Genomic DNA, 12,209 nt, shown 5'->3' with positions numbered 1-12,209 from the left:
TGTGCGTTCAAGAGATGTTCTACGTAAGCATTGTTCAAGATATGTGCCACATAAACAACGACGGAATCCCACTAGCGGCTCTCTCGTAGATGTGCCACATAAGCAACGTTCAAGAGATGTGTCATTGTATTTTGAAGAGATGTGCCACATAAGCATGTTCACGCCATTTTATTTTTAAGAGATGTGCCACATAAGCAACAATAACTCCCTCGAATGTTCAAGAGATATGCCACATCATAGTCATATTTGCATTTGTGAGATGGTAAAGACACTCTGAAAACCATGAATATTAAACCATTTACCCACATATTGAAATGGTACTCGTAAGTCGTAAACCAATAGAATCAAAATATAAATTATTAATTTGAAAATCCTTAAAACAATATTAATTGACACTCTTAAATTAAACTCTTTCATTTATGAAAATCCCAATTCAATTTAAAATAATTTGATATAAGTATTAAGTATATATCATAATTTGATGAACTCAATCCAGAGGTGATTGACAGATTGCTCAACTCTTGATAAACCTCAGAAACACAGAAGATAATCATAAACCTCTTCAAAATCGAACATATGTTCCCCCGAATCAACATTCACGGCGCCCTGAATTTGAAAACAATCTCCCAATTCCTGCATCACTGCTCTCAAACAAAGAATCTCAAACCAATCCAACAATTCTACGCGCATGTAATCAGAACAGAGCTGTTCTTCGTTTCCCCCAATCTCCAATCCGACCTAGCTCTAGCTTACACCTCATGCATCGCCAACAACAACAATCTCACAATCCTAACCCACTTCCTGAAATCCCTCAATCTCAGAAACCCCCTGCCGTTTAATTCGATCATATCTCACTTCTCTCAGCACGGCTCCGACTGTTTTGCCCTGCACACGTTTCTCTTCATGCATCGCAACAGCGTTTATGTCGATTCATACGCTCTATGCACCTCCTTGAAGTCAGCTTCCTCTTTGAAAAATGGCGTCTTTGGTGAATTGATGCATTGCTATGTGGAGAAATCGGGGTGGCTCGCTAGTGTGTTTGTGGGAAGTGCGTTGGTGGATTTTTACGCGAAAATGTGTAGCGTGGGTGATGCGGCGAAGGTGTTCGACGAAATTCCTGAGAGGAATACTGTGTGTGCAAATGCGCTTTTGTCGGGCTATGCGGAGGCTAAGATGTGGGGGGAAGGGATTGAACTGGTGAGTAGGATGCCTCTCTTGGGTTTAGAAACAGATCATTTCACGTTCTCGGCTGCTCTGCGCGCTTGTAGCGGCTTGTGTGCTGTGGAATTCGGCAAGGAGGTTCACGCAGGTGTTGTGCGACGCGTTTTTGACGTTGGAGCTGATGTGTTTCTGCAGAGTTTGTTGATTGAAATGTATGGAAGGTGTGGCCTAGTGGATAATGCGAAGAGAGTGTTTAGTATGGCGGGGTACGATGTACGGATGAGGCGAAGAGATGTTGTTTTATGGACTTCGATGCTGGGAGTGTATGGAAGGACCGGAGATTATGCTGAAGTGATTAGACTGTTTAAGGATATGCTAATGGAAGGGATACGGCCGGATGGAGTGGCATTCTTGACGGTTATCTCTGCTTGCAGCCACACCGGGCAAGTGGATCTTGGCGTGGAGTATTTCGAGTCCATGACTAGTGACTATGGGTTGAGTGCGAGCCGAGAGCATTATAGTTGTCTCGTTGACTTGCTTTGTCGGGCAGGGGAGTTGGAGAGGGCTTGGGGAATAGTTAGTGAGCTGCCACATGCTGCGGATTGCGCTATATCCATGTGGGGCGCACTTCTTAGTGCGTGTAACGAGTGTGGAAATGTCGGTTTGGGGAAGTTGGCTGCTCAGAAAGCTCTTGAAGTGGAGCCTAATAATGTTGGAATTTACGTTCTGCTGTCTAATATGTATGCCAGGAATGGTATGTGGGATGAGATTGAACAGTTGAGAGAGGTTATGAAGCGAAGAGGTTTGAAGAAGGATATTGCTTGGAGTTCGATAGATAGATAGATTATGTTCTGTACCACTTAAATCATACGAGGTCCAAAGTTGATGGCGTTTCTGATTTACAGAGCCGGAGCCGGTTGCAATTTGAGATTGAGGGAGAATAGATTGAAATGAACAGATATAACAAGATCAGAAGAGTACGAATCCTTGCATATTGAAAAAGGAAAAAGACCGTATTCCCCTTAAAGGTATTCTACATTCCAAGTTACGTCTTTATGGGATCATATCTACTTGAAAGAGTATGGTTTGGTGAATCCTTGTTTGAAGCTTGCACACGAGTTCCATTTTGTCGTATTGTATTACATAGCACAGGAAAGCGGTATGATTTTTGAGCAAGATAATGAATTCTTTTCTCGTATACTGAAACCACTCTGATGAAGAAAGTTGAAGTGTCGAATCCCATACTTTCTAAATAACACCACTTGCATAGTTTTACTGAATGGTGGCTGTGTGTAGTATAGTGGTTCTCGTGTTTGCTTTCTAGTTAGTCAGGAATCGGGATATTCCAATCTTTGTTTGGGGGGGGGGGGTGTGGTTAATTTCTCAAATTTTGTCTTATGAAGTGACTCAAAACTATCATGACTTAGAGATGTATCGTGTATATACTAGTAGTATATAATAAGAGTGAGTGCTGTATCGTAATTTCTTGCGCTTGCAAGATGTTCTCCTTTATAACTCGTTCACATAATAGCCAATGGTGGAGTCACAACAGCATCGACACTATGCTTATGTTAATTTGAATTTGGTACTAGTTGACATGCAGTCTTTGTGTTCACTCCCTCAGTCAAAATAGAGATGGTAGTAATAGGCCATGCTTAGTTTTCAAAAGGTCTACAGATACGACCATTTGAATATTTATATAGAAGTTGTCCTATTATCAACCAAATCGCAATTGTATAGTTTTATGTTCTCTTTGAGCCTCTGAGCATTCTTTGCCTGGGGGGAATTCGTTAGATACCATTATCTTCCATCTTGGTGAATGCAGTTTTTGGCATTTTTGTCTTGGCTGTTTGTTTGCAGTGTGACTATGTGATGCTTTCATCATAGCATATTCTGTAATTTTCGACAGTTGGCATTTTCGACAGTTGATAGTAATTTCTAACGAAGATATTTATGTTTCCACTGTTTATATATATGTACTCGTGTAAACTTGAATGCCAGCTGAATTTGGTCAATCAATAGCATCTTTAATTGAATGCAGCATCTGACATGTAGAAATTTGTCTTCACAAGCTATATATCTTTGCATATCAAACTGTTTTCTCTCCCTATATTTATGATTGAACTACTTTTTTTACTTCTTCAATTGGCCTAATCATCGATTATGAGTTGTGAAAGTACCAATGCATTTATGCAAAAGAACAAGAGTCGTATTAGTTTACTAGCATGCATAACAAACTCATGCACCACGAATTGTGTTCAGCCTTTGCATCATATATCATCACTATATTCAGGACTTATATGTTTGTTCTATGTTATAAAAATGGTTGTAAAAACATTAAACATTTGATATATGTTTGAGTTCGTATTTGGATTGTGTTCTTGCTTGTTGCATTGAGGACTTTCTGTTCCCCACACTTAACCTTGTCTATACTAAAACACCCGATTCTTGGCATGACCAATCATTTTCATTGTTGAATCCAAGTAACATGCACGTCAATCCATCGGAGGTGTGATCCAAACATTGCTGTTTGATACATGCTGGCACATGCTCAAGTTTCTTAACTGATCGTCCGGCTGTCAGCGTACTACTCGGTTCCAGTCCCTAACATACCAGGTACGAAACCCTTATCCTTAACCCTATCCTCATTTTAGCTTTGTCAAGTCCTATAATTTAATCATTTCACATTCCCATGTCTCTGATTATCCGACGAAATACATTTGTAGCTATATATATACTTCCTCCGTCCCACATTAGTTGAGTCGTATTCCATTTTGGGTTGTCCCACGTTACTTGGCAAAAAACAAAACATCTCTAATCTCTGTTACTACTATATTCTCTCTTTACATAAATCCACTAAACACAATTTCTTAAATCACATGCCCAAAATAAACGACTGAAGTAACGTGTCATAGAAAGAGTATTATTTTCAAAAGCATGGGTTAAAGATATTGTCTCTAGGTCTTATGTCCTGCAACTTGCTGAGCTGTTTCCCGGCCCCTCCTAAACCGACCCTTTTTCAGCTTGATGTTGCCAAGTCCGATACGCATATCTATGATGTCACTCCAATACCCGACTCGTTCGCGGACGTACCCAATCGAGGCTCATGGCTTCCTGAAAGGTCATATTTTCTACATCTAAATGTTACTTTCATCACCTGCAAACTGATATATAGCCCATACTGTCTTGTGTTATATCTGTATACAAAAAAATATTTCCATTTCATTTTGAACCGTACAAATTTTTTTCCTATGTCGTATTTTTTTCATCAATAATTGGGCTGATTATTCCATGTTCCTATCTCACATTTTTCAAAAATTTTTTGTCAAAAACATTAGTTGAAATAAGTTAAGGTGACTGTTTCCAGTAGTTGGGAATGATATGTGATGGGCAAGAGTAACATGGGCTTCATGTGCTAGACTAATGTTATGTCACATTCAACTTCAATTAGTCACCACAATTTAATTTTATATATGTGAAATTTTTGAGAGATGATTTATTTCATAGTTGCACTCGTTCAACTATATAGAGAATAACATGACTTTTAATCTTGTGAGATAACATGATATAAGATAAGCCTGTAGTCAATTTTGATAAAAGTGTGTTTTTTCTTGCCACTTTAGACATGAAATACCAAAACATGTTAGTCTTGAAATTGTTTGATTAATATTGGTAGTAATTGGCTTTTGTTATAGTTCATTCATTAATGCTAGATATGCATATATAGGTTGGTACATAAGTGGAGTATTTTATTTGGTATAGTGTTTTTAAGATGTATGGGTCCATATATTTAAAGTTTCATCCAATCTTTTTATTTCAGTTAAGGTTAATTTCATCCTATCTTATTTCAAAAACATGTGGTAAGTTGTAAATTTGAGTTTTGAAAGCTATGATATTTACACCCTCAATTTAACTAAGTGACACATTCTCTCTCAATTTAACTCACTGAATCCCATTGTTTAAGTTTTGATCATTTTCAAATGGTATTATTATCATTATTATGGCTATGACTACTCTTTCTTTCTTCTTTTGCTTTAAGTAGATTGGTTACTCGAAATTAAATTGGCTCAAGATTACCCAAAATTAATATTATCACAGGGAGGGAGGGTCAAGACTGATCCGGAGATTAATTAAGTACTGAGCCGAGCCCATCAAATCTAACAAAGTAAACGCCCCCGTCACATGGTTAAAAACGGTTGTGAAGATGATAATGCATAGGGTGTCGCTGTCGAATGTTCGTACTGGCGAAAGGGAGGGGCGAGTACGTAAAACAAAAGGAGAAGACAACAATGATGTAGCAACAGAAGGTCATATCCCTAAATCTTGCTATCTTTATTGTGGATCTTTTCTCAGCCTTGGAACATGCAGATACACCTCTATCTCTCTCTTTCTCTCTCATAATTATATACTATTCCATTTAGCTAGGGCAATGAAGAAGATGGATGGGGCGAGTGCGAGTGGTGGAGGTTTGAAGTGGGCTTTCTTTCCTGTTGGCTTCAGATTTTCAGTTGAGGACCACATGGGAAAAGATGGGACTGCCCCATTTCTGTCCCAACATCCTACTTTGCATTTCCTGAATCATTTTATTTTCGTCGCGAAATTTACTTAACGTTGCACCCTATGTATTGACTGCGCTACGAGGACATGGGTAAAAATTATGATGGTCCACCATGTTGTCCCAACGTCCTACTTTGCATCTCCTTCGTGTATATTGATTACGCTACGTGGACAAGCTAACCCTTGCTTTTTTGTAAAGGATCGATCAATAATAGTTCTTCATTTATCATGTGGCTCTGGTGATTCAAACTCTCAACCTATTTATTGGAACTAAAGCATTTTGCGTGGTGCTTCATTGTCTCCCTACTTACACTTGTTTGTTTTGAAAAAGATCACAAATTATGTGTGCCACTAGAGTTTTTAGTCTAAACATGAGTAGAAGTTTGATGGTTCATATTCTCTGAACATATTGCCACGTATTGTGTCTAATCAATTACTATAATTGCTAAAGGAGAGATGAAAGTGAAAAAAAAGATGGGGGTTCTACAATTGTTAACCATCAATTTTTTTTCTCGGAGTAAGGTAGCTTGTATGCATTTTCACATGATTTATTATTTTTTATAACTTGATTAGTGGTAGTTTCCCTTTTATTTCGTTAGCCTGACGACTCAAACTCTTGACCTATTGTTATCAGCTAAGCTAGAGTTAATTACATGTTATCAACCTTGAATGGTGAGTGCAACTAAGAGAATAGTGAGTTTTAAGTTAAATTATCATTGTCACAAATCAAAACTAGGCCTCCCAAATTATTGTCAATAATCTTTACAACCACCCTCGAAAAATTGAATGTAAATCAGTAAAAAACCTGCAAAAAGTAGAGGCGAATTGAATGAGAAGTAAGAAACCGATTGTTTGTTTGAATTTATTGGCTCATGAATATGTACTGTGTGGCAGTTTGAAATTTGTACCATGTATTAATAGTTTCACATGGATTTCTGGTAAGAAGTACTCAACCAAGCAAAAAATAATTCCAAAATTTCAGTTAATTTTTAGGTGCTGGATTGAGGAATCCGAACTTGAGTCGGACACAGTAAAAAAAGATTGTTTGCGCATCGAACAAAATAAGTGGTTCGACTACCGTCGATGACAATGATTGCGGACGAAGAATGGGGGCGGTGGACACAACCCTAATGGATTTGGGTGGAGATGTTGCACAATGGGGATCTAACACACCTCCAAATTTCGAATTTAATGGTGTTTTTTCTGATCTTTTTGAGCTGACAGTGGGATTGGCCCGACCCGCTAAACAAACTTTTGTACTATATGCAGGCCATAATAAATGTGGAGGATATTTTTTAACCTTGATTATTCCTATAATACAATACTAGTACCTTATAGTTTAAGTTATTAGATTACTAGTTACTATAAACCTATGTATGATACAAAAAAAAGGTAGGTTCATTTTATTATCTTGAAATTGATATATGGTAATTATTTATCATATTTTTGTTGATATATTTACTATAGAAAAATATAAATAAAATTTGGATGAAAGGCATGTAAGGTTTAATCAAAAGAGACATAATGTTGGAAGTAGTAATAATTATTGAGGTAGAGGTGATGTTGAAACCTGAAACCAACTGCAAACAGTGGAATGCTATGCATCCAAAACTCTTTAATGTTTATGCTCTTTATGTCCAAACATATCAATTTCAAATTTCTTTCACAATATATATGTATTTTGGGAGGAAGAGGTGGTAGTTGTAGTTGCCTCTATCATTCAACCCTATTGGATCTTCATTATTTTAATACTATTTTTGTCCCAATAAATATGAAACATTTGGTTTCTGATGCGAGATTTTATACAGTGTTGTTTTGTGAGTTAATGAAGATAGAGTAAAGTAAGAGAGAAAAAAGTAGAGATAATGTTGTTTCTATTTTAAAAATGTTTCATTTTTAATGAGACAACTCAAAAAGGAAAATATTTCATTTTCAATGGGACATGTGGTACAAAATAAATGCTCAGAGCCAAAACTAATTACTGGTGGAGTAGTACTCCCTCCGTTCCATAGTATTAGAGGCATTTCATTTTGCACACTCGCTTTGAAAAAATAATTATAAATAGTTAAAGTGGAGAAAAAGTAAAGTAAGAGAAAGAATAATATAGAGAAGAGTCTTATCTACAATATTTTATCTCTTACTTTACTTTTTCTCCACTTTAACTATTTATAATTATTTTTTCAAAATGAGTGCGCAAGGGCTGACATCCTCTACGGTGCACAGCACCGTGCTGTGCACCCCTCCCCCTCCCAATTGAATACAAAAATTCATTTTTATATTTAATTATTTAATTTCATTTTGTGAGAGAGAAAGGTGCACAACACGGTGCTGTACACCGTAGAGGATCTCATCCCAGTGCGCAAAATGAAATGCCTCTATTACTATGGAACGGAGGGAGTAGTACATACACGTTTCAGAATAAAAACTAAAAAAAAAAAAAAGCAACGAAATCGATGTATAGAACAAACAAACATTTTATCCAAAGCAACAGACAAACAAAAGAACATATGCTAGCGTTATCTGTCAATCTCATCTACCAAAGATGAGTTGATTAGAAGTCTATTTCCATTTGAGTTAATTCTTACTCAAGTAGAATTCAAAATTAGTAGTAGTATGAAATAAAGAATACCTTGAAATTCAAATTTTATAAAGGATTTACTTATCTATGTATTGTTCCATTGAATTGCGTCGAGACATTACCCTAAAGGGCCTTGTCACAAGCTAGGCTCAAATCAATGCTTTCTTGTCTGGATTTCAACATTTATGATCGTGACTTTGAAAAGAAAGTAGAGAAAAAATTGGGAGTTCGCCTACAAAAATCGAGCCTTGTATCAAGAGTGGTCTCATAGCAACTCTAAGCCGAATGAGAAGTTCCAAACAACAATTGCAATTATGATTCCAAATTAATAACTAAATTTCACTATATTAGTTGGTTGGAAAACGTTTCACCAATTAAACTTCGTTTTATCGTTTTATCGTGTATCTCCTCATTCGCATGGTTGTGGTTGAAGCATTTGAATCCCATCTGTAATTTATCTTAAACATGCATATAAAACTATATACTAACCAAACGATTACTTCGTAAATAACATTTCATGCTAAGTCACTATGAAACTTTAGTTATTTTTATCAACATAGCCGTCATATCACCTCTTTATTTTGATTTTATTTTTTAGAAAATTATTAACATGTTAAGTGTATATTGGATAATGTTAGATTCAAATATATTTTGGGATTTAGATAATGGCCCATATCGTAATTAGAACGTAGTACAAAAAATGGACTTCGGCCTTGGGCCCCACTTTGTCATTTCAAGCTAACACACAGTGGGCCCAAGCCGACACACATGCACCCCTCTTCCCTTACTCAACTATACGTATTTACTTCTTGTAGTTGTATTCGCCTTTTATTTTAGTTAAATAAATATTTTTGTGATTCATATAAAATCTTGTCATAAATATTGATACGTGTATACACACCAAACGGATATTTAAGCCGTCAAATTTTGATGAATAGATAATTTATAATGGAAAATGGTAATAAAGTACTTCCTCCGTCCCCGATTAGGAGTCACACTTTGACCAGACACGGGTTTTAAAAAATGTAAAAAAAAGTTGGTTGAAAAAGTTAGTGGAATGTGGGCCTCATCTTTTTATATTGGTTTTGTAATAAAATGTGAGTGAATTGAGTTAGTGAAATGTGGAACCTACTTACTATTTATGATAAAAATGAAGTATGACTCTTAACTGGGGACAGACCGAAATAGAAATGTGTGACTCTTAATGGGGGACGGATGGAGTATTAAATTTATAATATGCATTAGATTTCATATATAGTGTAGAGATCTAGAGTTCAAATCAGGGACATGGCTAAGATTTCATCTAAGAATGGGCAAAAATTTAGTACTCGTGTATAGGTAAAAATTTATGTATTTGAGAATAGCAAGTTGGACCCGTCCATTGTTCAAACTGTGAAGGTGTGACCGTTGCAACTTGATGATTCTATTTTTGGGCTGGGAGCATCTAGGCTCAAGAAAGAGAGGCAGAGGGTGAGCTCGGTTATTGAAGCTCAGCTAGCCGTTGGAGAAAGCGGTTATAACGGTTTCTTCTTGAAGAGTAGTTAGAAGATCTTGATTGTAATCTCTTGTATATGGCTCAATGAGTCAGAAAGGAACACACGATTCACACACACACATTCTCATCTTTTAGTGGCAGTTTGATAGTTAGCTCTTCTTGTGATTAGCTTGAGCGTTTCAAATTTTAGAGAGGAACTCATCTCATCCTTCGCACTTAGATCAATAAATCCCATCATTTCTTCTCCGTGGATGTAGGCAAGAGATTGCCGAACCACGTAAATCATAGTGTGCTCTTGTTTCTTGTTTCTGTTCTTGGTATTACTTTGTGGTTCTTGGTAGTTTTGGAACCTGGATCCTAACACAAACCTCATCGTTCTCTATTTCTAAAATCAAAGAAATATTTATACGTGCGTACCATAGTTTTAATCATTGTATTCTGATATTATATTGTCACTGATTTGGAATTAGGCCCGAAAATGTGACTTGAGGTGGATCGATATAGATTACAAAATTAGAATCAACCAACTTTACAATGATGCACAATACAATTTCTTTTATGGTGCATTAAACCAAAGTTACACCAAAGTTTTATTCCATTCGTCCCATGTCACTTGATACGTTCTTTTCGTTACAAAATATGCGAAAGTTAGTTTAGTACATAAATAGAGATGAAGTGAGAGAATAAAGTTGAATAGATAAGATTAAATGTTTTATTTTTCTAATAAAGATGAATGACTCATTAAATGTTTTTTTTGGTAAAGAAAGCATAAACGACTCAATTCACCTATAACAACTTGAAGTAAAATACAACTCATTGATTGAATGCAATTCATTACTAAACTTACGAGTGCTGAGGGCTATCATTGTCCGAAGATCCTCCACCCACGCCTTCTCTATCACCACCTCTTCCTCCTCATCCCCCTCTCTTTGGTCGATCCAATCTAGAACTTCGTCAAGTTTAATCCACGCTCTCATACCCGCACAAAAGCTTCCAATTTTATATTTTTTTAACTTCAATTACAATTCGAACCTTGAAAAGTTTCAATTACTCCTTCATCATCCTCTATCCTCTAAGTAACACATTTTTATTTTTTTAAATTTTTATATAAAATCAAATCACGAATAAAAAATATTCAAAACTAGTAGAAAAAGTAAGAAGATTTTCTTTGCACAATGGACCCCACATTCTAGGCCCAAAAATACCACAACCTTCCTCAATAAATACCTCAACACACTCCATCTTCAATCTTCACCACCACCTCAAAATCCTCTTCTTCCACACTCCTTCAACACCTCTCCTCTCTTCTCCAAATGGCAATCAAAAAATCAAGCAAACTCTCTCAAGCAGCAGCGCTCAAGCAGATCCTCAAACGCTGCTCCAGCCTCGGCAAGAAGCAGCAGCACGGCTACGACCACGACCCCGTCGACGTCCCCAAGGGCCACTTCGCCGTCTACGTCGGCGAGAACCGCAGCCGCTACATCGTCCCCATCTCCTTCCTCTCCCACCCGGACTTCCAATGCCTGCTCCGCCGAGCCGAGGAGGAGTTCGGATTCGACCACGAAATGGGGCTCACTCTCCCCTGCGAAGAGGTCTTCTTCCGATCGCTCACTTCCATGATCCGATGAAGCTCAATTGCTAGGGTTTTTTCTTTTTTTTTTTCAATTTTCAATTTTTGATTTTCATCCGATCCCGCGCGTTGGTGAAATTTGTATTATACCGCGGATTTTTGGAGAGAGATGGTCAAGATGGAGGAATTGAGCTGCAGAATTGCTGAATTCTCTCCTCTTTTTTCAATATCTTTCTTCGCATTTTTAGAGGAATCTCTGATCTTAGAGCCCTGAATTGTGGGGGTGCTTGTTTACGAGGGTTGGATTTGTAGATAAGGTGTTTGTGATTTTTCCTCACAGAGGTGTTTGCTTTTACACCCTGTGATAGAATTTAACGGTAATTTTAATTCTGCTTATTTTTATTTTTATTTTTATTTTTATTTTTATTTTTATTTTTATTTTTATTTTTATTTTATGTATATTAATTTGCATGTGTATTTACAAAGCTAAAAAGAATAAAAATAAAGGGGTGTGATATAAAATATTAAAAATGTGGAGGGTGATATTCAAACAAAATTCACTTTTATGTCTTTAGTTGGACGACTTTAATTCGATGTTCGTGTACTGGTGGTGATTAATAACGAGCTATCGTACTGAGAAGTTGACGACAATAGTAAATGAATGGAATAGTGTCGGTAGACCTCAACTGAATTTGTCATATTTAGTGACCGTTTCACTTAAACGAATAAAAATTAGAGTATACAAAACTCAAGGTGGAAGTTTTGGAATTTTATATGAATCGAGTAAGCCCTTATTTATTTGGTGAAAGCAATTTTTAAATAGAAATTGGGCTCATAATGAATGGAGA

At 36.6% G+C, this 12,209-nt stretch overlaps 2 protein-coding genes across 5 annotated transcripts; both read left to right on the top strand.

Annotated features, from left to right (window-relative positions):
- The first annotated feature begins 509 nt into the window (after positions 1-509).
- Positions 510-5,947, top strand: LOC125213141 (putative pentatricopeptide repeat-containing protein At1g03510). Of its 4 annotated transcripts, XM_048113517.1 has the most exons (6): positions 510-1,963; positions 2,067-2,189; positions 3,646-3,777; positions 4,185-4,282; positions 5,260-5,468; positions 5,583-5,947. In XM_048113517.1, the coding sequence occupies exons 1-2, from the start codon at positions 577-579 to the stop codon at positions 2,087-2,089; spliced, it is 1,410 nt and encodes a 469-aa protein (XP_047969474.1). In that variant the 5' UTR covers positions 510-576; the 3' UTR covers positions 2,090-2,189; positions 3,646-3,777; positions 4,185-4,282; positions 5,260-5,468; positions 5,583-5,947. The 4 variants fall into 4 exon arrangements, with proteins under 4 accessions (XP_047969474.1, XP_047969472.1, XP_047969471.1 ...); XM_048113515.1 differs by having other exon boundaries at positions 510-2,189; positions 5,587-5,947; XM_048113514.1 differs by having other exon boundaries at positions 510-2,189.
- Positions 5,948-11,032: 5,085 nt separating this feature from the next.
- LOC125211560 (auxin-responsive protein SAUR50-like) lies at positions 11,033-11,757 on the top strand. The gene has a single exon (XM_048111415.1). It carries the CDS (start codon positions 11,105-11,107, stop codon positions 11,417-11,419), a length of 315 nt encoding a protein of 104 aa, XP_047967372.1. The 5' UTR covers positions 11,033-11,104; the 3' UTR covers positions 11,420-11,757.
- Positions 11,758-12,209: the final 452 nt, after the last annotated feature.

The sequence above is a fragment of the Salvia hispanica genome, chromosome 3 (genome assembly GCF_023119035.1).
Source record: "Salvia hispanica cultivar TCC Black 2014 chromosome 3, UniMelb_Shisp_WGS_1.0, whole genome shotgun sequence".
NCBI classification, from domain to species: domain Eukaryota; kingdom Viridiplantae; phylum Streptophyta; class Magnoliopsida; order Lamiales; family Lamiaceae; genus Salvia; species Salvia hispanica.
This window is presented reverse-complemented; position numbering and strand designations above follow the sequence as displayed.

Bases quoted from the DNA above. Each gene is read 5' to 3' on its own strand.
- LOC125213141 (XM_048113515.1), top strand. From the start codon at position 577: ATGTTCCCCCGAATCAACATTCACGGCGCCCTGAATTTGAAAACAATC.
- LOC125211560 (XM_048111415.1), top strand. From the start codon at position 11,105: ATGGCAATCAAAAAATCAAGCAAACTCTCTCAAGCAGCAGCGCTCAAG.